We start from the raw sequence: 25,692 nt of genomic DNA, 5'->3' as shown, positions 1-25,692 counted from the left end.
TATTTTTTGTTATTTCGCGAATTGAGTCTTTGTAAGATCACTTCCTTTTTGCTATTTGAGTCATACAAGTAATCTGTGCTAGTTGTGTTATTTGGTCGCATGACTTGCTGCCTCGTGAATAGGTTACACCTATCCAGCAAACTCCCAATCATGTCTGCTTAATATTACCTCACCATTGTTTGTGTTAGATCTCAAGTTTATGTTGAACTGACTGATGTTAAAAGCTGTCCAACATAACATGTTCCCCTTTGTATTTAAGGACAGGTTCATAGCCATTCTCCTACCGGGCTGCTTACTTAATATTTGAAGATTTATACTTGGTGCAGCATGGTCACTTAGGTCTATGGGACTAACTTGTAATTTTGGTGAAAGCTTAAGTATAGCAGTATTTACAATAATGAAAATCGATACAACTTTTGTAGGTGCCATTTGACCAGGTCACCATAGGGGCGCCCACATTGTCAATTAGCAATGCCAGATCGTATTCTAAGAGATCTGCACGCAATGTCAAGGCCCTTGTCTGGGCTGCACATCCACGCTTACCCCTTTACTGGGTCAGTACAGTCTACATTAAAATCACCACTTACAATGATACCCGCTCTAGGATTTCTGCCATGCCAATTGCCCAGTGTCTCCATTACTGCACGCATGAGGCATTTAGTTGAGTCCCCACCAGGTGGATCATACCATGTTAAGAGTTGCTGCCAGAAGGTTCTTCTGCATAGGTCTATCAGCAAACTCCACTAGGTTATAGCCCACATTTGCGCCTATGCAGGACCCTCCTTTAGGAGGACCCAATTTGGGCGGGACTTCCAGGTTATGGACCATACTATAGCCATCAAGTGAAATGGGGAGGTCATCCAGGTTTCCTGCAGGGCGAAGACCTGGGCCCCGGTCAAATGGTCTAGCCCCTGTGTATTTCCTAGAAATGAATTATACCCTCTTTTGTTCCAGGACATAAGCTTCACAATGAAGGTGTCCTGCAAGGCTGGATTTCAACGTATAGCATGCACTCCAGACCAACTGTCTTCTAATATCTTTGACATTCCACCCCCCCCCCCCATTACGAGGTTCTTGTGTGCCGCAGCGTATCCAGCAAAGGTACCTGTAAGGGAGGAAGGGTCTCAGGGCCCCCCCCCCCCTTCATTCCACGGTTAACAGCACACCTCTGGCCAAGTTGTGAGGTAGCTGTTGACTGATCTACAACGGTGCATGTCCCACGACTCCATTTTTGATCAACTACAGACTCCATTTTCTACTAGGACGCACAGACCCCCTGAACCTCTCCCCTTCTCTCACCGCATGCAGCCAGCCTACCACGCCCCCTCCCCCACCTCCTCCCCTCTGCCGACTCTGCAGCTGTTCTGTTCTCACGTAAGCTTGGGCATGAATTGTTAACACTGTATCTCTTCTTCCTCCGAGATCACTGCCCTGTGTGTGACCGGGCCAGAGCCTGGCCATAGAAAAACCATCCGTCTCCACAAACCTGCCTCTGCACTGACAGACCCCGCTTTGAGAATTATAAACCTCAAACCCCCCTAATCTCAGATTCCTTTGATGCAACAGTTGCAGGACCCCTGCTCATGTGCCACCCCAGTTCACCCCCATATTACTAATCCCGCGAGGCCATATATTCTTCTTGTACTAAGAGTAAAACACCCTCGTTTGATCCATGAGACACTTAACCAACGTATTCCGAAATACTGTTTTAGGTAAGGCACCTGGACCTATGTACCTTCACCATCCCTGTGGCCCAGGTCAAAATGTCTACGTGATATAGATCATGTTGAAATGTATGTACTATACTAAATCTTGCATGACCAGGATTGATGTGTTAGATTAGAAAGTAATATTACTGCACGGACATACCCCGCCCCCCTCGCTGACATACCCCGCCCGCCCAGCTGACCCATGTGCCTCAAGAAGTTACAAGTTCAGTGTTCATATAATCGTGTTGCTCCAGGATTGGTGATCTGTAATGTCTCGTCTTCTCCAAACAATGAGCAATACTTACTGTATCCCCTATAGCATACATCATTGATGACATGTTTTTGTAATATAGCGTGTATTTTCTGTATCCTGGGCAGAGCGCTCTCAGAGTAGCAGAGTCCTCTGTGTGCCCCATTTTAACTTTATATAAAATCTCTCTTTAACTCACTCACAATTGGTCCTGGTCTCATTCCCTAATGGGAATTGTCCATTGGGGTCTCATTCGGTTATTTCATTGTATGAGAGGGGAGAGCCAGCTTTCATTTGGTGAACCCGACGAGATAGCGTTCTTTTGTTTTTTGGTACCAGACGCTCCCCGGTCACAGCGGTGAGATCCATGGTGCCCCCGTCAAGGCTGCCCACCTACAGCAACTGGTACCCTTTAGAAGTGCGCACACTAGGAAAGAGGGTACCACGGGTCCCGGCTTTGCAAATACTCGGCTGTACTGCTCGCCAGAGCTGGGTTTGGCCATTGAGTGTGGGGCAGCACCTTGATAGACCGGGTCCGGAGGCTCTCCGATCAATAAAGGTGTGGGAAAAGGGTAAAGGAGTCAGATTGAGGTGTTCTGGGGATATCTGGTGGGGGTAGAAGCAGGGGGGGTTCTTTTCTTTATAAAATCCTAATGGCCATATGCAAAGAAGAGCAGTAAAGAGGTGATAAGGTGATCAGAGGTACAGGAACCCAGCTCCGCGAGGGGGTAGAAGGCAGTGCCACATAGTGCCATCTCAACTAGTACAAGAGGTTAAATGGTGAAAAAATAAAGTAGGGGAAGACTCGGAATAGTATTAGTTTTGCTTTCTTTTCCTTCTAAGGAAAGGTGATCTCTAGAAGGAGGTTCAGAAGGGACCAGGAAAGGGGGAGATTCTGGGTGAAGTAAGGGGGCAAGGGAGAACAGGAAGGTCGGGTTTGCGCATTAATGTTCATGTATCACGTTTTTTGTTTAATATTGCATGGTATATGTTCTGTACGTCAATTTGTGTGTTAAACGGCAAGTGGGCAAAGTCCTGCTTTATTTTGTTTTGATGACAATGAAATTTGGTGGTGCAAAGTGCTTCAAGGTTTAAGAAAAAGTATATTGTAAAAGTGTCATTATAAAATTGTTGAAAAGATTACTTTTTGAAGACCATCTTGCACATACCCCAGGCTGAGCAAACTCAAACACATTGTGAAGTTTATGACATGGTGTGCATATTAGCAAAAAGAGCAATAGCAATGGCATGGAAATCAGCTGCAGGCCCACAAAATGCAAGGTGGAGCAGTGAAATGGAGCGTTGGGCTGCTGCAAACACCACAGCCTGGGGTGCAGGAATCACTGGGATGGAGGGGGAGATAAGTGCCACATTCGAGGCATGGTAAGCGCTAATAAGGGACATGTTTCTCCCATCAGACGATATGCCGCCCTGAACCTCACAGTCTATATGTTCCTTCCCTAATATGTTAAATATGCAAACAATGAAAGGACTTCCCTACATCACCATCTCTGAAACAGACAACAAAAGTCCTGAATCCACGAAAAAGACAGATGGAGAACTCACTCTGACAAATGAAGACAATTACTGTTTGTTATATTCAACTGTTATTTGTTAATATTAAAAGAAAATGCGAGTAATGCTACCATAATGCATATGCAATGTAATGCAAGTATGTGAAATGCTTTATTACAAATGCCAATAAAAACATTTAAAAATTAAAAATAAAAAATAGTACAGTGCAGAACAGTAAACCCAGCAACATTTATTATAGAAGCATGCACAATAGAAGATATGCAGAACCATAACTGTGCCACGTATGAAGGGGAAGAAGATGGCATACCTAGAGCAAACGAAAATGCCTTAGAAGAAGGGGAAGTGTTCTTTGTAGATGGGTCAGTGTCAGTTTGCCCAGAAACAGGGGAAAATCACGTAGGAGCAGCAGTGGTGCGGTTGGAGGATGGAGAGTATGAGATAATCGTGCAAAAGATGTTACCCATGCACCTTACGGCTCAGGCTGAAGAATTAGTGGTACTAATTGAGACTTTGCACACAGCAAAATGATGTGCGGTAACGATATATACATATTCGGCCTACATGACCACAACAGTACACAGGGGGGACTCTCAGGGTGGGGGAGGAGAGTCTTTAGAAGGCCAGATGGGTGCCCGGTACAACATGCAGAGCTTTTAAAAGAACTAATAGAAGCCTTAACACAGCCGACAATGGTGGCCCTGGTCAAATGTCAGGCACATACAAATCACAATGACGTCATCTCTTTGGGAATGTGGCAGTGGACACTGCCGCCAAAGGAGCAGCCTATCTAGTAAAACACGTACAGGGAGAGTTCATACTAAAAGGGAATGTGGATAAAAAAGGGATGGTACAATTCAATGCCAATATCACTAATAGATTTTTAAAAACGGGCCAACCCTTGAGGAACAAGACTTTTGTATAAAAAGGAGGGTGTGCACATTCATTCACTAACCTCATTTGGCAATAAACCTATACTGGAAAGGTAGTAATGCCCATAGAATTATTAGAAATAGCATTCCAGCAGCTGCACTTCACCACACACACTGCAAAACAGCACATAGCAGCAGACATACAGGAAAATTGGTTTGTTACAGGGTTACAGGAACACATGGCAAAATGAACGATAGAATGCACAACATGCCACACATACCATTCAGGAATGACAGAACGCTGAGAGGGACATTGCCCCGCACCATTGGACCATTCTGTGAACTGCATATTGATTACGCAGACATGGGAGAGAGGTGTACTCGAGCACGATATCCAATTGTGGTGGTCTGCCCCTTTCAAACGCTGGGTGGAGGCAGGACCCTTTGCCCACCCGGATGCGAAATGCGGAGCAAAATTCTTAGTGAGGGAAGTTTTTCCACCATGGGGAATATGTGACGTCATTCGTTCGACAACTTTAAATTACTTGTTTAAAAAACGACGCTGTTGGGCATTAAACAAACTGTTCAATTTATCACCTGCAAGCTAACAAGGTTGTAGAAAAAAAAAATCAACGCCCTTCTTAAAAGCAGATTGTCCAAATTGGGTCACACCCTAAATAAAAATTGGGTATACTGCTTGCCATTGACATTATTTACCCATCTTAGCAAAGACCACCCGCATGAAATAGTGACAGGAAGACGCATGCATACCCCAATATCACCCCTAAGGAGACCATCAGATGCACACAGAACAGACAGTATTGGGCGAGTAATTTCAGGATTATTTTACAAAACTGTAAAGCAGCAAGGAGCAAAGCAAAACAAATAGCTCCACCCTTTACACGGGAAAATGAAACTGATACAGTGACAGCAGCCGCAGACAGCCGCAGCACACAGCTAATGCCTGGGGAGATGGTGTACGTACACAGTTTCGTAAGGCGATGGAATGCTCCACGATTTCGTGGCCCATACTAAGTAATATATTTCACACCCACTGCGGTAAAAGTGAAAGGGCTGAAATATTGGATACATTTATCGGGTGGGCGAAAGGCACATGACAGTAATAACAGAGGGGGAACAAAATATCCAGAAAGGAACACCACAAACGTAAAATTAAATGGCCACAAAGAAATTAATGATACTGCATAAACGAAATGCAAAAATATTAACAGAAACAAAAATAATTGATGAAGTGAAATGCTATAATGAAAAATGCATGCGAGATATATTGTTTTGACACAGAAGTATCCATATGTATGTAGTGAAAGTAATATTGCCTTTGCCTCACCCTCTTTTCATCTCATGTCTGTCTCCTTCTACGTGTCTGCCTATCCCTCCACAGATTCTCTAGATCATAATGTTCCACTTTATAAAGAAGTAAATGTAGTATAAAATAAATTGTATACTTAACCCAATTGTATCTCTCTCTATAGGTACAAACATGGCTGACACGAGGGCACTCAATGCCAGCGACTCAACAATAGATAGCAACAGGAGAAATGGTAGCAGTACTAGAGCATACTCTTATGAATGTGGATTGTGTTTTTCTGCAATATTTACAATGCTGTTTTATCTCACACTCTACTGGGCCATATCTTATCTCTGCCGATATGATACAAGAAGCCACCCACTTAGTGTGGGATGGTTTTAAATGGATATGGGCCCACAATGTCCCCACAAATCTTACTACCCTGCACAAAAACGAAACTTTGAGACCCTCACTGGTTGATTACTCGATAACTGACGATTCCGATCATGAATTTAACGTGTATGATATGAATGATACCAATCCCTATACATTTACGTTGCCGCATGTTGATCTCTATGCAACCACACAACCTACCTACCCCAAGTGGTGATTACGTGAGTGATGAGACAGCCCCCCCCCACCGCACCCCACCCCCTGACAGCCAAGTAGTGGGAGGAGTGCAAGGATAATAGCTGGAATATTCCCCATCCGAAATCAAGCATTACAAGTCCAAAGTGGTGCAGGGGGGGAGCAGGAGGCAGAAAAGGTGGACGGGGGGGAGACGGAAGAGGTACAACGCACATCATGGCTTGGGTTTAGATTCAGTGGAAGACCCACGCCACCCAGATCAATCAAACAAACAAAAGGTACTCAGATATGTGCACAATAGCAAAGCAAGCAACTAATCAAAGCTGCTATGTGTGCTCCTTGATTCCCCATGCCTCGGGCACCCCCAAAGTTATGTTACCGCAGGTAGCGCCTATTGCTGAGGCTGAGTGTCTAATACATCTTGCACTGTGTAGAATTAGAAGCACCTATCAGGCGCACACTGCCAAGTTACAAATGCTGCAAAACGTGCTACATGCCACAAGGAGTAATCTGCATCAAAGAGCCCTTCTTTGTGATCCAAGGGACAATGTTTGCCGACACCAGGAGGCAGGAGGAACAAGTGATGTTTAAGGTAGAGGCGTTGCGAGGACTATCGGATGAAAATGGATCAAAGACAAATGTACTCCAATCTGGTCTCAGCACATTGGCTTCTTGAGAACTGTTACCCACGTTAGTTTGGCAATCAAAATACAATGTGAAATACCATACGAACTGTGCTTCCATGGTGAAGGGAAAGTGCCCGTGGGCATAAACAAATACTGCAACAAGATGCTCATCATGCCCGACATGAAGAAACGAACAGCGGCTTTAATGGACACTTACTGGGTATGCAGCAAACAAGCATACCGGCACCTTCCGCCATCATGGAGGGACATCCTGCGCTCTGGCAACGCTGCACTCGGCCCCAATGGTATTATCAGAAAGCCACATCCGAGGGGAGAGGGTGCCAGCCAAGATGTCTGCCCTAGCCCCCTCCCCCCCCCGTCAACTACTGAAGAACCCCCTGTGTATGATGTCTTGTCGGACGAGCAGCTGCAAAGCAGAGTGTCACAAAAACGGAGGGCATCAAATTACATCTCTGCAGAATCCTCATAACTCTTGGCGCAAGTACCCGATAAGTTTTAAGTTGTTCACCTCAGCAGAGATATTATTTGCGTCACTCATACCAAGTATCCAGGCTCAAACAAACACAAAATGCTTGCAGATTGTCCGCTGTGAGCTCATCCAGCTGGCCAGCGATACAGAAGAAGGATTCAACGTCATTAAGGTGGAACTAAGAGCCCTGCTACATCTCATGTTGCACTTTCGCACCTTCTGCCGATGAAGATAATGAAACTTTGCAACACGTAATAGCAGCGTTGCACAATCTCGGAGAATCAATGAAGGAAGAAGGAGTGCAGTCGAGGACGTGGTTCGACAATCTGTTTGAGTGGGACCCGTCATGGCTCGAGACGGCTGTGAAGCTGCTGGTGCCCATCGTAGTCTTTTTTCTGCTAATTATTTGTGGGTGCCAGATGGGGATTAGGTGCTGTGCAAAATCTATTCCTAACAGTGAAACGATGATGGTGACAATGGGCAACACAGCAAGGGTGGTTCAGGTAACATATGAGGCCCAAGTTCAGACAGGAGAAGACCCAGAACCAAAATATAGAATGACTGCTATATATAACACTAGAAACATTGTAGATACTCTCCATTACACCACAATTAAAGAACACCGTGAATTAGAATGGTACAATGAAGTGTGGGTAGACCTGGCAGTGGATGGGGGCGATCTATATCGCCCCCATATATATCCTGTACCCCAGATGAATATGCACGTAGGAGGGGAAAGCCTTAGGCCGATGTGCCCGGGCTTGGATGCCAATAAAGGGAACCCCAGCCTGGGATGAAGCAGTGGCTGAGGAAAACAAACGAAAACGTTTGGAAGATTTACATTATTCGTTACTTAAGTAACGAAAGGGGGGAATGTAAGGGAGGAAGGGTCTCCCAGGCCCCCTCTTCATTCCTGATGACACACATGATATGCTCATTCCACGGTTAACAGCACACCTCTGGCCAAGGTGTGAGGTAGCCGTTGACTGATACAAAATGGAGTCATGAGACATGCACCGTTATGTATCAACTACAGACTCCATTTTCTACTAGCCACACAAACACCCTGAACGCAGGCCTGCACCTCTCCCCTTTTCTCACCACGTGCAACCAGCCTGCCACCTCCCACCTACTCCCCTCTGCCGACTCTGCGGCTGTTCTGTTCTCACGGAAGCTTGGGCATGAATTGTTGCGAGTTAACACTGTAGCTCTCTTCTTCCTCTGTGATCACTGCCCCGTGTGTGACCGGGCTAGAGCCTGTCCATAGAAAAACCACCCATGTCCACAAACCTGCCTCTGCACTGACAGACCCCTCCTTGAGAACTATAAATCTCAAACCCCGAAATCTCATATTCCTTTGATGTAACAGTTGCAGGACCCCTGCTCATGTGCCACCCCAGTTCACCCCGATATATTACTAATCCCGCGAGGCCATATTTTCTTGTGCTAACAGAGTAAAACACCCTTGTTTGATCCAAGAGACACTTAACCAACGTATTCCAAAATACTGCGTTAGATAAGGCACCTGGACACATGTACCTTCGCCCTCCCTGTGGCCCAGGTGAAATGTCTACGTGATATATATATTACTGCACGGACATCGCCTGACCCCGTAACCCTCCCAGACGAGCCCAGTTGACCCATGTGCCTCAAGAAGTTACAAGATCAGCGTTCACCAATCCTGGAGCAACATGATTATATGATCTTGTCTTCTCCAACCAATGAGCAATATTTATATGCCCTATAGTACACATCATTGATGACATGTTTTTGTAATATAATCAGAACGCTCTTGGAGTAGCAGAGTCCTCTGCGTGCCCCATTTTAACTTTATATAAAGATCTCTTTTACTCACTAGCAATTGGTCCTGGTCTCATTCCTTACTGGGGTATGTCCATTGGTCTCTCATTATTCGGTTATTTCATTGTATGAGTGGGGATAGCCAGCTTTCATACCCAAGTGCCCCCGTCACCACAATCGAATATTGGGAGACATGGGTCGAAAGACCGTGAGATCAAAAGGCCAAAGCCCGAAATGCTCAAGAATTCTGGCATATACGTTCTGCGACAATGGGGGCGTGGAAAGATACGAATGGCCCAATTTGTCACACTAGAGTATCTAGGCAGTTCTAGTAGTGCTATACCGTTGCTTGATATTGTGCGAAGGTCGGTTATGGTGTGCCAGAGTTTCAGGAGCCATTGTCTATTTAGGATAGAGCTACTAGATGTTGGGGAAAATTCAAACAGTTTTGTGTGTCGCGTGTCCACGCACCAGGAGGATTCGGAATAGGCAGGGGCGTTGGAACTGTATTTGTACCAGGGGACTGCGGGGGAAGGTATGGCAGGAAGATCGAGTGATGGTTTCAACGCGGCCTCAAAAGATGGCCCATGTTGTGCACCATGGATATCCAGCTGATTTAGGAAAGGACCCAATTAATCTGTGGAAGATGGTTCACTCTGAGGTTGCCCCAGCGAGGTTGATGCCGAGGCATCATTTGATTGACTTATTCTTGGTACCACCCAGCTGTTTTCTATTATGCGCTTCATTATCCATGCGACAGTCCTTCAGGATAGCTTGTATAATTTTCCCAGTAGCATTTCTAAATCCCCTTCTGCTTTACCAGAGCAGAGATGAAGATTCCAGAATATCCAGTTTGCCGGATTTATCCAGCTCAGCCTGTTTTACAGGCTTAGATTACCCCCCGCCCCCCCGTTTACTGACTCAATCCTCCACTTCACTTGATGAAAAGCCTGGGAGGTGGAGAGGAGATCTTTCAAGTCAGGAGTATTTGACAAAGTGGACCCAATCACATTGTTATAATCTGGTTTTGAAGGGCCCAAGGACTTGTGCCGCAAGTTCAAGCAGTGGTTTAATAATGAACCATTATTATCAATATTGGAGAACCCAGGGGAGAGATCCGATACAGTAGTAACGGGTTCCAGCGCAACTGTCCTACGGCTGGGTGACAGCAATATTTGTTGCAGTGTTTTCCACTTGCACTGTGTATGCTGCTCCCATGGTAATTTCTGGCTGTTTAGTCCCTTGTGCCCATTTGATCTTTCTTGCCCTTTTCTGAATGGGGAAGGACTACCAGTTCTCGTTTGCTAGTAGTTTGGGTTCTAAAGCAGTTGCCCTTGCACTGATGCACAGGCCATAGGAGTGTAGATTGGGTTTTGTCATTTGGCAGAGTTGGATTTAAAATGTCTTTTACTAATCTGGGGAAATAGTTATTGCTGGTTTATACTCGCTGGGTCCAAGCCTCATCATCCACCAGAACATGCTATTGGCAAAAATATGACTACCAGCACAACTTTAATTCCTGCTTTTGCTTTATAGGTTGCATCAAGACTCTTAGCACAGTCACTGTAAAACCCTCAGGCCAGATGTGGTAAGGTGAGGGAGGAGGTAGGAACCACCTCTCACACGTGGCAGAGCGAGAGCCAGGCAGGGTGCGGTTTGCACTCACCGCTGTGCTGCCGGTGCTCACCACTCATGCCTCCAGCGCACACTTATTACCCGATCTCCCTCGCTATAGGATAGTTTAGCGGACTCCAACTGCTGTTCGCCGTGCTGCCAATCACCTCTTCACGCTGGCACAGTCCTCTGGGAACGAAAAGTCTAGTACCAGCGGCAGCAGAGAGCATAAACCACCAAGCTGGCAAGGGGATAGCTGAGGAGTTGCGAGGTTAGAAGAAAGAACCACAGAAATGTGCAAGACGTGCAAAGCCACACTGCTTACAGGAAAGGGTAATCTAGCAATCGAACAGCCGCATCCGACACTAGGCCAGAATCAAGATCAGGGGAGCTATTTTAGAATTAATCTTTGCCACTTGGCTGCAAATGGTACTAAAGTAACAAGCATAGACTGATGGGATGCCTAGAATTGTTAAGCAGACGGTACATTCAGTCTGAAAATAAATACCTGGCCATATTTCATCACTGAACTAAGGCATAGACTATATGAGCAGATTTCTGTGCGTGCATGGAGGGATATGAGGATATGATTGTTTATTTATATAGTGCCTATACACAATGCGTTTCAAAGCACTTCAAGGCAAGGGAAGGAACAAGGGAAAATACAACCACATTCTTACAGGCCATGAACAGTAAGGATGTGAAATTAACTATCGTACTCGGCCTGACGACATTTCAGATGCAAGAGCTAAGACATAGATAAGGAAGGGAGAGGGAGAGTGGGAAGGCAATGGAAACAGACAGGCGACTACCGTACTAGGTCTGATGACATTTCTGGTAGAGCCAGAGACCAACAAAAAGGTGAGGGAGAGGGGTGCAGAAAGGGAGGGGAGGAACAAAACAAGCGACTGTCATACTAGGCCTGATGACATTTCAGATAGTGCTGGAGGTGTAGTGGGGAGGCAAAAGACAGTAATGGGAGGGTGGAGGAAACAGACAGGGCTATTTATGTGCACACGCCTTCGCTCATGCTCACATATGCTGCTTTGTGAACAGTTGCAGTCTGCCACCTCCAAGTGTGAACACCAGTGCATGTGTGGAAATCCACCCCTGCACCAGCACCTCCACGAGACACATTCACATACCTAGAGAACAGGAATACACCAGTGATTAACATTTGTCCCAGTTTACTTCTACATAAGATGTTTTAGCTGTCAATGTCAGGCTTCTAGTCAATATATTCTTCTCACTTTGCATCACTTACTACAGAATGGTAAAGATTTATAACAAAAAAGTACCACTGGTGACTTTAATGCTTACGGAAGAAATGATGCATTATGTTTGGAGACCCAGAAGAACCTAATATTTTGACACATTTAATTGATATACTGCTAGAAAACATAGGCATGCATGAGACTTATACTAGGGCTGAGGCCAGGTTTCCTCCATTCGCCTGGTGTACATCTACAGAGCTTGGCAATTACCTAGTGGTTTGAGAAGAGTGGAAACAAAAGATTTGGCAGTGTTGCAGACAGCATATTGAATAGATCTTTCTATTGTTATTAACCAAAGTATCAGATTTACCAGCTGTGCTTAAAACCCCCAAGTCTATGCGTGGCGGAGGTCATTGGATTTCTAATAACGTTTTGCGCAATGCCCCTGCTCCTTAACGCAAGATTCTCTCACCACATACATGTAGAATCAATGTTGTGAAAGACTGATAGTGTTTGGAATTTTTACATTTAAAAAATGAGAACTGATCAACAGCGTGTTAAAGTGTTTGGGCAGAAAGGTACAGGGTTCGGATAAGCAAACAGGACTCAGAATGGCCACCTGTTGCTTAGTTACAGCAGAGGTAAATACTCTCCATGTTGCGTTGGCTGGCTTAATGATAATGAAAGCAACCCCAACGTTAGCTTAAATGGCCATGGAAAATGAAGGTGCAGTGAGGAATTTAATGCAGGCATGGCTACAAGGATTGTTGGGAACATAAGAGGTGGCTCGCTGAACTGCAAAAGGATCCACCACGCGATTCAAAATAGTGGGCATTGACAATCCCTTACTGACCATCCCGAGACATTGTATTCCATGCCATACAGGGTTTACTGTGCCAGCAACCAAAGGATGACACTAATGTAGAAGAAACCAGGAATCAATTAAAACCTTCTCCCTGGAGCTGCGGCTGAACCACAGTTGATCAGTGCTGAATTCCCCCAGACTCAATGTTGAGAGAAGCAGCAGAGAAGAAAAAAAAAAAAAAGAAAAGAAAAAGAAGAACAAAACAGTGCCGTGGGACACATACTAGAAAACAGAGGGAGCCTTTTCAACACTGGGGGGGTCCACATATGTGCCTGCAGCACTATTGTGGCCATTTACGGAGATCATGTATATGTACAGATAAAATGGCACTACTACTCCAATTAAGAGATATGCCACGAGTCTGGAGGTATAGCGGGTACATAGCGGGTACCAAGAACAAGATGAAATTTAAACAGGAGGGGGATGGTTTCAAACTTTGCAATTAAACCGCGGTTAAGAGAAAGAAAACGCAAAGGAAGAATATAGTATCCTGAGGAAACAATGGAATAACTAAAATTAACAAGAATTCCCGCATTCAAGTTATAAGGCAAAGGGCAATTTTAACAAAGATTAAACCCATTACAGCAGGCTTGCTTTGGACCAATGCTGTGGCATTTCACCTTTGAAAGGGGAGGAACACCCCATATTTCTAGTATTCATCTCTGGGCTTCCACAAGACAAATTATTCCTCTAGGCCTCTGTTGGTGTACAAAGTCTAGTGTAGAGAAGTGTGCCGATTACAAACTGAGTCCGAAGCTTCGTTTAACAAGAAGCACCTTTATGGATTTCTAGTGCTAGTTGTATTAAGTTTACATTTCAAGATAGGTCGGAGCTATGAACACCCACCAGCCCCATCATCTGATCTTTCTCTCTCCAACCGTCCGCTTTTGAATCCTCCGACAGTCCTTCTGGTCCTCTATACATTCCACACCATGACATCACACTCAGTCATAAACATAGTGCAGTGTACCAACAAAGCAATATCAATAAAGTATTTTTCCTCATTACAAACCCAAGCTTCAGATTGTTACATATCTCCCTTCCTTATAAATCACAAGAGAAAAGAAACACCTTCAAATCAGCACTACCTAAAGAAACTCTTTCCTACACCAATTATAACAAATACTGATCCCCACTCAACGCCCTCAACAAACTGCAGGCCCTGCAGTAAATATCTATATAGAGACCGGCTCCATCCTCCTCCTTCACACAACAAACCCAACAACAACTTCTGTCCCCGCCTAATAGTATTCATGCAAAGCGCTACCTAACTTGGTTACAAACCTCAAAGCGAAACCCATATTCTCTCGCACTCCAATTTCTCCCAATGACTCCAATGATGCTAACGAGATCCTTACAGACAGCATCAAAAGAAAGCAGAAACAACAAATGTCCGACCAACACTCTGTGCTAAGTGAAACTCACCTCAAAGTCATTCTGTTTCCTGGATGCATAACATAACACTCCTTAGATCTAATTCCCAAACAGAAAGCAGATAATACTTTAACAATTTCTCAAGTTCTACAAAAACTCATCATAGAATGCTCCTGCATGTTCAACATAAGACCTTAGTATTTATGGTACACCTTAAAACTGGAGCTCTACCTCGGTGTATCTTAGACCCAGAACCTATTCATTGTTTTCCAAGAACCATAGCCGTTCCTAAATCTGATCCTAGGAATTCATGAAAAATCAACATACAACACAGCAACCAATAAAATGAAGAACGCTTTCCATGGTGAAAAACAACAAACTTGAAGGCTCCTAAAACATTTGCAACACAATTCACCACTACTCATACTTCCTTAGCTACATGGACTCACACACAGTGGTAAAACACAGAAATCTGCACTACTCAACTGCATTAATGTAAAACTGTCAAAGTCTCTGAATTTCACGACGAGCTGAGAGAAAGAGAGAGAGAAAGAGAGAAAGAGAGAAAGAGAGAAAGAGAGAAAGAGAGAAAGAGAGAAAGAGAGAAAGAGAGAAAGAGAGAAAGAGAGAAAGAGAGAAAGAGAGAAAGAGAGAAAGAGAGAAAGAGAGAAAGAGAGAAAGAGAGAAAGAGAGAAAGAGAGAAAGAGAGAAAGAGAGAAAGAGAGAAAGAGAGAAAGAGAGAAAGAGAGAAAGAGAGAGAGAGAGAGAGAGAATGAATAACCCCATAACCTGACTAAGTTCCCTATCTAATGAAGGCCACGTCTCACTACCACTTCATCCATTCAATCTGGGCCTCACATGACACCACATGACTTCTCTAATATTCTCTGTCATAACATGACAAAGTCCTAGAAAATCTTTAAAAACCCGGATCCAATTCTTCTAGAACTATTTCAGAGGAGTCCCCCACTTCACCCAAAGACTCTCCACAGGACCTACTTTGTCCCCAAAGTTCTTCCCAATGAACTTTAAATTCATTGTATGCACTTAAGCAACCTTTGCACAGAGCAACTCCCTTTTCCTTATAGTCCTAACTGCCCCTGAACGTTGGCACATTTGAGGATTACAAATTCAGCCCGCTTCTCTCACCGGGTATTGTGTCATTTCTTCTGCTACTACTTCAGGTTCCCTTCCAGTCTTTGAATGTTTTTTCGGTTTTTGTTCAAGCAGATTTTCATTAAACAAAGCTCTCTTCCTTTACTTCGCCGATTCCGTCGTACGCTTCATCTATTGCCAGTCTAATCCTTTTTCCACACAGAAAATAGTCAGCGCTGACATCCTTTGTTTCCAGGATTTTGTTCTCTGTCCCAACATTCTTTCTCTCAAGACCACATCCAGCTCCTCCGCCCCTGCCGACGTCATCACAATCCTGGGGAACACGCAGCAGAGCTATGCAATCAACCGTCACACTAGGCACCTGTACACGCCTTGTGTACTTTTACAGCTGCCTCTTTCAGGCTCCTGTACATGCCTTGTGTACTGCACACACATGCACACGCCTTGTGCAAAATTAGAATTGTCACTCCTGTTGCTTTATACACACCTTGTGTACTTTACACACCCGTACACGCCTCGTGCACTTCCAAAACATCTATTGACAATTTGTATGCCCGTATGACAACCCGTACACGCCTTGTGTATAAACGTGGTCACGGCCACAACGGGCGCCTGAACACGCCTTGTATAATGTCCATGGGTTTCACGCCACCCCCGTGATTGCCCGCTTTACGGTCCTTAGAGACCAGACCCCAAACTGATTGGGCCTTCGCTCACCTGGAGCCCCCGTGGAGTTGGGTGTGCTGGTGGGTGTTCCTCTGCTTGTCACCGGGCTGCGACCATCCGATGTTGCCCTGCGTCACGTCAGACGTTGTGCCAACAGCGACCCTCTTGGATTGGCATTGCCACAGCTGGCAGCAACCTCTTCCAGGATCCACACTGTTTCGGCTAGTGGTAGGTTGCTGCAGCGCACGCTGACAACCTTGTGAACAGCACACCTCAACATACAGTTCCTCTCTGTGTCACGGCTGCCTGCCGCTTCCTCCTATGACACCATCCTCGTCGCCAATGTAGATAAGTGTGCCGATTACAAACTGAGTCCAAAGCTTTGTTTAACAAGAAGCACCTTTATTAACTTCTAGTGCTAGTTGTATTAAGTTTACATTTCAAGATAGGTCGGAGCTATGAACAACCACCAGCCCCATCATCTGATCATTCTCTCTCCCGCTCTCCAAACGTCTGCTTTCGAATCCTCCGACAGTCCTTCTGGTCCTCTATACATTCCACACCATGACATCACACTCAGTCATAAACATAGTGCAGTGTACCAACAAAGCAATATCAATAAAGTATTGTTCATCATTACAAACCCAAGCTTCAGATTGTTACATCCATCCCAAAGACCACTAACAGGAAGGCGAGGTCAAAAGGCATCCAAGGAAGAGGATAGTACCGTCCCTTATCCATTCCCAGGGATCATTAGGGGTGGCGACTCCTGGTCCAAAGTTCCTCTACTGGGTGCACTGGAAGCAGGCACCTGTTCATTGGAGTTGAAGCAACCCCTGGTAAGTGCCAGCAAAGACCCAATGGACAGGGAGGGTAGAACCAGACTCTTGCCCTAAATTGTGACTCCCAGCACCAACTGAACAAAGGATGGGACCCCTGGATCTGGTAATGGCCTAGACAGAGGTTTTGAGCAGCGTACGTTTTCAGACTTGCAGCATGCTGAAGTGTTTCAAAAGAATACAAGGACACCTAAACATTCTATATGCAGTACAAGAAACTGGCCACCCATTATAGTTTGTGTTGTGAGATCTTGTAGGTGAAATCACAAAATCTTGAGTAGATGCCGATTACTGGTTGGGGAACCTAAGTGGGTGTTTATGTTGTTAGGGCTTTTCACTTGAGGATGGCTGTTCTTCAGTTTGAGAGCAGAAATCAGATCCGTAATCCGAGCCATACCGACTACTGCCTTATTGCTTGGTAGAGCTGCTGGTAATAAAGTCAGGATTGTGGGGGTTCAGGTTGATCGGATGGCAAAGGATATAATTGGCGATTAAGGCCACTATTCCTCTGCTAAAAATGGGAATGCTGACTTTGGTGCAGTTGGTTTCAGACAATTTTCAAACCGCATATCCACATGTGCCTAACAATGCTGCCATACACAGATTGCTTCATGCTTCTGTGATCCTAGTTCATCCATATTTGTTTCTGTTATCCGCAGTCTACTTGCAATGTCCCCCCCCTTCTAGAATGAACCACCGATTAATTTGTCTGGCATGTACAAAGCCTGAGGTACCCCCTTCTGCCTCCTCACTAGCATGGTTTGCAGTCTTGCTCTTGACCTACTGCTCCCTTCTCAATCCCAAAGGTTTTCCCCATAGAGCTGTCCTCTCTAAGAATTGCTAGACCACCTGTTAGAGATGCATCATTGTTCTGCTTCATCCCCTATCCAAGTGAGACCGCCCAGCACTTTTAGCTTGACGTCTGGACCTTTTTCTTTCAATCGTGAATGAGTGAATCCTTTTTCCACTCATTCATTCTAGTGGGCTCTGTCTTTTGGAACTCTAATCTTTGTATTCTATCAGTACTATTGAGTCTGTCTGCTCCACTGCTCTTAAAAGGCATGTGTGTTTTACTACTGCAGCACACAGCTGCTTATGGGCAGTGTTGCTGTGGACACTTAGGGTACTCCTTTAAGATTATTTTTCTGTATCCTCAAATAACTACCGTTCTTCGCATCTCTCCCAAAACTCTATAGTTTGGGAGATTGGCACACACCACCTTCAGTGGAGTGCCAAAGGGATACCTTGTATCCCCCTTCCCTCTGCTCCTGCGACTTATTAGGCACATAGATAATCACCTAGTTATGGCTGGTGGCAGTGGATGTGTTCTACCAACTATTGTGTATGTTTTGCACCGCAGGCTATGTCGATAGCCTCGGTAGTGCATAATGGGGGCACCCAAGTACCAAGTTAGGGCCTCCCTGTGCCCCTCCCTCTACCCCCCCCCCCCCCAATTACTAGCGTGGTTGGTCTTAGTTAGCCATTCTGGGAGGGGGGAGGTCAGTTTGTGCGTTGTATGCCTTTTTTCGGGAACCAGTAGGTATTCTCGCCTAGGCTCCAGAGTGTCTGGACAGACAGGAAGTACGGTAGGAGATTTCCACTCCCCTGTCCTTTGTCTGTCCAAGTGTCTGAATAAGTCCAGCTCCCACAGGGGGTCTGGCTGTCCTCATTGTACAGCCAAATGCCACTTTCTGTAAAATGCGGAGAGATTGCCGAGGAGTGTGTGCTGGAACTGTATAAAAGCTGAAGTTTCTGGAGTGAAAAGCAAGTTGACCCCCTGGAAACAGAAGTAACCGAAGAAGTAGATGACAAGAGACGTCTGCAGACCCTTTGCAACACCGTTAAACGACCACTGCTGTCCTTTTCTATGTGACAGAGGAGCTCCGAAGAGGACTCCTCCTTCCTTTTGGCTTGTGGGAACAACCAGTGCTGCGGAACCCCAATACCAGGAGAACTGCTGCCCATTTAGAGTGCATCGTCGTGGAAAGGCTGAATCCGGACAAATCTTTGCTGAACACGCAAGGACACTCCAGAGATCCAATCCAAATTACTCAACCCCCTCACCAGAGAGTGGGACTGCAGAAAGCGAAGATGATTGACCTGGCTATCCGTATCCTTTGTTGGTGTTGCAGAAAAGGTGCCAAAACACAGAGTGAACCAAGAGGTTGCTGTAAGTCGTGCCACAGGTCCTCCCTCGAGACTGCTGCTGAGCGATCCAGTTTATTGTGCCGCCTTCAGTCACCAGGCCAAGGAATCCAGAGGTCAAGTCCACAGCTGCAATATTATGGAGCATCCAGCACAAAAATGTTCTTCTAACCTAAGGTACTGTCGGGGGGAAAAATGTATTGCTTATCCGATTCCAAGAAGTCGCTCCAGAGCATTGGTGTGCACGTAGAGCTGCACAGAGCAACCCCCTCTGACCCAAGTTGCTACTCGTGTCCCCCCCCTTTTAGAGTCCGTTTTAAGTTCTCCTTTTTTGTTAACTTGCTGTTTTAATAACCCTAGACACTGAAAGAAATGTACAGGAACTCATTATTGTCAAGACTTCAAGCTCTCTATGAAATGCCTTTAGCTAGGGTTGCATTTTTAGACCTAAAAGACAGCGAATAAAGCGTCTCTAAAACCTTCAACTAAACTCATGCTACACCAACCATGTTCCTCCCTTGATTTTACTATATGTGTTTGCAGAGTAACTGTACTACTGCATAAATCGTTGGAAACCGCATGAGTGAGCGATAACTGATAATACGATTACATTGCGTTTTCCCTTTCTGACTTCGCTACAAATGTAACCGTGAACCGTTGGGCAAGAACTGATGTAACTATGAGGGGAGACTACACAACCCTTGTCCTCTTGGTATTAGGCAACCCACATATTGGTATAGGTCTGTACTACACAAGTTGGTAGTTTGAGCAGCCAGACTTATCTCAAGAGAGGTAAATGTGAGCTGTAGAGATGTAGCATTGAAATTCACCAATACAAGTATCCAAATAACACTTACACTCAAGGTTTTAAGTAAAATAATTATTTAACGCAGTTTTAAATAAGCATTTTTAAAAAGGGCAATGTGCAACAATAAAAATACACTTCAAAATACTTTCTCAGAATCAAGGCAAAGCACATACTCTTTAGAGATGCTTCATACCCACTTCCTACACACTGAGGCGACTTCACTAACTAGGACAGTATTAGCATTTATATATCACTTTTGTACTTGGTAAATTCTGTGGTTGGTAGAGAGGAAAGGTTAAAGGAAGTAAAAATGGGAAACTGATTCTCAGAGCATGTGAGCACTTTTAAATCTCCCAATGAAGTCTAGATAAAAACCTTTCCCAGCAATATTAGTTAAAAACAAATGTATCACCTATGAGGGACAGTAAGAATCAAGGTCAATGGACTAGCAGAACCTGGATGGAGCCAGGACAGCCAAGGTCAATTGGAGCAAAGTCTATGGAGCTGAGGCCCTTCGATAGCAAAAGTAGATAGCAAGTCTTGCACAAGTTAGAGTTTGTTGTAGAAAATCACTTTTGGGTCACAAGCTGTTACACTTGTGAAAGTTAGAGTTGAAATAAACTATAGAAAAGCAGCTACTGCAAGTCTGCATTGAGAAGAGCAGAACTACAAAGAAGTAAATACCTCAAAGTTAGAACAGTACCTTTGGTTAGACAAGGAGGATAGAGCTGGCTTCTGCCTGGTTGCAGTGATGCAGATCCTGTGTTCCTGGGTCTCTGTCGTGGGGACAAGAGGGAGGACGTCTGGAGGACTCCTGCACAGCAATTCAAAGGTCAGCGGCAGCTACGGGCATTTTTCGGATCAGCAGCACTTTGCGTTTCAGCGCTCAGTGAACAGCACCACCGCGGATCTTGGACACCGGTTAGGCTTCCTTCACTCCATGGGAGTCATTACGACCCTGGCGTTAAGGGTTTAACGGCGCCGTAAAAGGTGTCAGCGCTGTTAAACCCTTAACGCCCGATTACGAGGTCCCTTTGCGGCTCCCGACCTGAACGGCTGGTCTGGATCAGCCATTAAAGAAGGGACCCGCAAAGGGACTTCCGAGGTAATTCCGGTACCGCAATTTGCAGTACCGTAATTACCGCCTTCCCCAGTCCCATTGAGCCCTATGGGGCAAAAATGGGAATGGGGAAGGGCCAATGGTAAATGGGGAATTACCGCCCCACCAACCTTGGAATGGGGCGGTATTTCCCCATTTACCATTGGCGGACTTGTTACAATACCGGCAGCAACCATGGTGCTAATAGCGCCATTGGTTACCGCCGGTGTTGTAACAAGGGCCCTTGAGTCCAGCACTCTTGAGGTGACTGGAGCTTGGTTCACCCTGCTTCGGGAGGGTCCTCAGGAGACTCCTGGAGCTTTTGGCCGGCTTACAGACATTGCACTCGACTAAAAATTTCTCGACCCCTGGCACTCGATTCCAGCAGCAGCAAAGAAGTACAGCCAGTTGGGGAAGGTCTTCCAGCAAAGTTCGTTAGTTGGTTCCACCTAACCCAAGGGAAAAAGTCGTCGTTTCCAGAGCTTCTTTTGTCGATCAGAAAGAGTATTCGGCACAGCAGCTTCACTGGGCAGTTCAATCGTCCAGGAGGATGCAGCAAGTTTCGTTCATGGTTTCTTCAACAGGGTGTTTTTCCCAGTGGTCAACTCTTCAGTTCAAGAAGCCTCGCCTTTTATCCAGGTTTCTCCCATTCACGCACAGCCTAGTTGTCACTCACACAGCAGGGTGGCAGCCAGCCAGCAAATGAGGACTTGGTGCATTCAGGTTGACCTGGAGACAAAGGACAGGGGAGTTCGGGCACCTCCCTCACTTCCTGCCCTGCCCGACACACAGGAGCCAGAGGCGGGTTTCAGTACTGAAGCCTGCCAAAGCCAAAAAGAACAAAGGGATCAAACCAGGTTTGGCAAGCAGGGCAAAACCCAAGAAAGACCTCACAAACAAGAAATGGCCCCGGTCTTCCTTTGTCGCCATTTTGACACAATGGTCACCGATGGGAGCTATACTGCAGCTGAAGATTCATCCACCACTGCCACGAGCCATTTAAAGTAGTGAGGATAACATAAAAAATAAATGTTACATGAGTAAGTAGGAAAAGGGTCTACTAAGGAACCCCCCCCCAGGCACTCCACATAAAATGGGGTGTGCTCGACCTACAAAGAGAAAAAGGTAAGTAAAGTCAGTTCACTGTACTATTCTTTGGAACTGTAGTTCACCCAAGAAAAAAGGTATTTAAACCTTATGAGAAATCTAAAGGATTTCTCTGTTACAGTGCACTGAAGGAGCAGTGTGGCACCATATAAAAAGTAGATTCCTATGAAGTCTGAAAGACTTCATAAACAAAGAAAAAACAATCCAAATCAGATCAAAAATACACGACAGAGTGAGAAAAGGGTCTCACTCAATCCAGGGTAAGGATTTAAAGTCCTAAAGTCAAGCAAAAGAGCTGATGGTCTCTAAGGTTGAAGGGAATTAGCACAGAAATGAGAATTCTCCCTAACATGAACAAAAACGAAAGTGCCCTTTGAAGTGTATTAGCAAGTATTCCAAAGTGTTCCAACGTAAACGTCTGAAAAATTTAATGTGATTCTGGTGCAAATATAAACATTTTATATCAGGGTAAGTGTTTCTTTGTTGTGCCAGCCTAGCTACTTGCCTACAGCCCACATCTTCCCCTTAAGAGAAGCCCGACTGCTCTGCCACTCTACCAAGGTCCTGAGCTAGTACAGACTAATACTAAAAGTTGTGGGGCTGGGGGGGGGGGGGGGGGTATCTACCAACCACTGGAATAGCTTACTAAAGTCTTACTGCCAGTAACTCCAGTCTGTGTTCCCATATGAACATTATCCTCGCACTCTAGTTTCTTTTTATGCAAACTTTCTACACATGCTCAGACTCTACCTACCCACCTTCCCGTCACACACTGGCCTACTTTCCGCTCTCACTCCATTTCTAGTCTTGCAATGTACTAGCTCTATGCATTTAACTAGGCTGCAGATCCCACTCTTATTTTACCACGGTCTTCCATCTACTTTATCAAGCACACCCCCTCTGTGACCTCTCCCACTTCATTCATTGCCCCACTCCCTAATCCACCTCCTCACTCCTACTCAATCGATTTTGTCTCTTTTCCACTCTTTCTGCAACCAGCTCACCCTCCCATTTCATCCGGTCCTTCTCAGTCCAATCTACCGCTTTAAATGCGCAACACTGCTCATTTGAAGTCGCTGCATGCAGAAGATGATTGGCAAGTTAGCCCATGCAAATGCTGCAGTATTGCACCTTACAAGTCCCATCAAAAAGTCCCATCAAAAAGACTGACCTGCAAATTATAGCCAGCGTACAAGCATCCCAGCACATTTGCAGTTGGTGCAAACACAGCATGTTCACCGGCAGTTCCTAAAACGAGGCTTTTTAGCATGCTGGCAGCCCAGCAATTTGCATCCTTTCAAACAGGTCTACAGCAATCGTGAATCACATTCCAAAAGGCATCCTCACCTTAACAGCACTTATAAGCTGGCAGACCACATTGACATAGCCATGGGCAGAAGCAGCCCTGCACATTAGCAGCCCCTACAAATAGGTAGGCCCTATGTTGGCAGCAGCCACGAACTGGCAGAACACACGGACAAGCAGCCATCCACATTAGAAACCCATGGAAGATGACATGCCTATGAATTAGATGATCTGCAGTCATGCAAACCTGCAAACAAGAACCCTCTGCACATTATCAACCCATTACATAGCCATCCAGGTCCAAGGTGGAGAAAGCCATGCAAGTTATGGCAGAACACAGCAACTGTGTTCTTTATTCATCTGCCCCCCCCCCCCCCCGCCTCCGAGTTTACATGTCTATATAGTATGTTCTTGGTAAATTAGGAGACATCACCTTTGCTGCCTACATTTCTTTGCATGCCAGCATGACGTGGATTTAAAAGTGGTTATCTAGTTCTTTAGCCGAATAAACAAAATCACTTTTTTCCGCTTGTCTAGCTCTAGTTTTAAGTTACCTATAGTAATCCCAAATGAAGGCAACTGAATTAATGATAGAAAAAGCTTGTGGACAAATAAGGAAGCAAAACACAGTGAGGCACTTGGAGGCAGAAATCTAACAGAAAGGAGCTAAAGCTCAGACATTTAGGATGCGTACAAGACTGGTTAAATAAATTAATGAGGGTTTCTGCATAGTGCAAACAGTGATCAAGGCAAATTAGAAACTGAAACCAGATCAAATAAAAAATATAAAAAATACAATCCAAAGAGGACGAGATGCTGGGTTTGGTTGAAAAGCAAACAAATGCACCTACTGTTACTTAGAGGCTAAACCTTTCTATTAAAGCAGCTCAAACTAAGCATGCTTAAAACTAACTTGGGCTTTCACAAAGGTCAGTAATAAGACAGGCTCTTCTTCCATTGATACATTTTGAAAATGGATGGATTTAGAAAAACAAAATGTGTGGCACACTAACCCTCGGAGATCAGCAATGAGTATTTGTCCACCATTTTTGACATCGAAGATCTTCACAGAACGGTCCGAGGAGCAGGTCGCTAGCCGCGTTCCATAATAATCCATCTGGGCATCATGCTGTGAAGACAAACTAATGAACAGCTGTACACACACTTCATTAACTAAATATATAGAATAGCTTTAAAATACTTTTTTCATGACACTGCCTTGCTCATCCCACCAGGTCGTTTTTTCCTTTAAGGCAGTTCAGCCATTCAAGCAAAACTAAGCAAAATCACAGCCTGGAAATTATCCGATAAATCTGGGCAGCCTGCACCTAGAAAAGTTCTGGAATCACGGGTCGCCAAGAAAGGTAAGGATGGAATAGACCAGGTGCTGTCCCGCAAGTCTTCTACTACCAACAGATCCTGTTTTAAGATGTCACGATACATTCAATTAGATCTCAAACATTCATTTTCAGTCTTGCTTTGAAGGTACTAATGTTGACTCAGGCATTAGAGTTGGTGGGGTGTACCATGTTGTGTCGTTATATGCAGATGATGCATTGCTGTATTCAAGGGACCCACACCTTAATGTACCAGTGATCTTAGAGGTGCTAAAGAATTTTGCGCAAGTATCAGGGATCTCCTTTAGCATGGAGAAATCGTGCATATTCCCATTAGCAGAGCTGGCAAAGAAAAAGGATGATCTCCTGAAGGTTGTGCTCCAATGGAAGCTGCACTCATTCAGATACGTAGGGGGTGAATATCTGGCACACACCTGAACAGATGCACGGGGGCAACAGTGATTGTGGTGCAGGGGCTCAAGAAGTCCATGAAATTCTGGTCTAAATTGCCACTGTCAGTGATGGGCAGGGCTTCCATCATTAAAATTATAGTCCTGCTGAGGTTCCTATACTTCTTCCATAATGTTCACTATTATATACTGGCCTCTTTCTTCCGCTTACTGGACAAAATTGCTGAGGGAGCTGCTGTGGGGTCCTGCTAGACATAAGCTATCTCTGAACACACTTATGCTGCCATACAAGGCGGGAGGGACAAATTACCCGATCTAGAGAAGTATTTTCTGGTATCGCAACTCAGCTTTGTGGCCAAATAGCTCGCAGGTGAGACCACATCGGAAACAAAACTGTTAAAGCAGCTGGTAGCGCCTGCACGCCTGAAAGAAACGCTGTGGATCCCGCTGAGGTGCTGGAGTGAGGCCCAGATGATTATACAGTCGGGTAGGAGGGTTTGGAATAGGCCCTGAAATTGGTGGGACACGAACACCCTTACTCACCCGAGACCCCGATCGCTGCTGATATCTGCGTCGTCAGAGCGGACCTGGCAAGGGTAAAGCAACGGGAAGAATA

The 25,692-nt window shown here is 45.2% G+C and overlaps 1 protein-coding gene across 1 annotated transcript in view; it reads right to left on the bottom strand.

Moving 5' to 3' along the window:
• Window positions 1–25,692, bottom strand: part of SEC13 (SEC13 homolog, nuclear pore and COPII coat complex component) — a 207,506-nt gene that overhangs the window by 136,414 nt on the left and 45,400 nt on the right. The window contains exon 3 of the mRNA XM_069643461.1: window positions 24,343–24,458. Coding sequence (XP_069499562.1) covers window positions 24,343–24,458 — 116 coding nt within the window. The remainder of the gene's footprint in view (window positions 1–24,342; window positions 24,459–25,692) is intronic.

Source organism: Ambystoma mexicanum, chromosome 2p (assembly GCF_040938575.1).
Source record: "Ambystoma mexicanum isolate Mex_15411 chromosome 2p, UKY_AmexF1_1, whole genome shotgun sequence".
Taxonomy (NCBI): domain Eukaryota; kingdom Metazoa; phylum Chordata; class Amphibia; order Caudata; family Ambystomatidae; genus Ambystoma; species Ambystoma mexicanum.
Note: the sequence above shows the minus strand (reverse complement) of the source record. Positions and strands in the feature narration are given on the sequence as shown.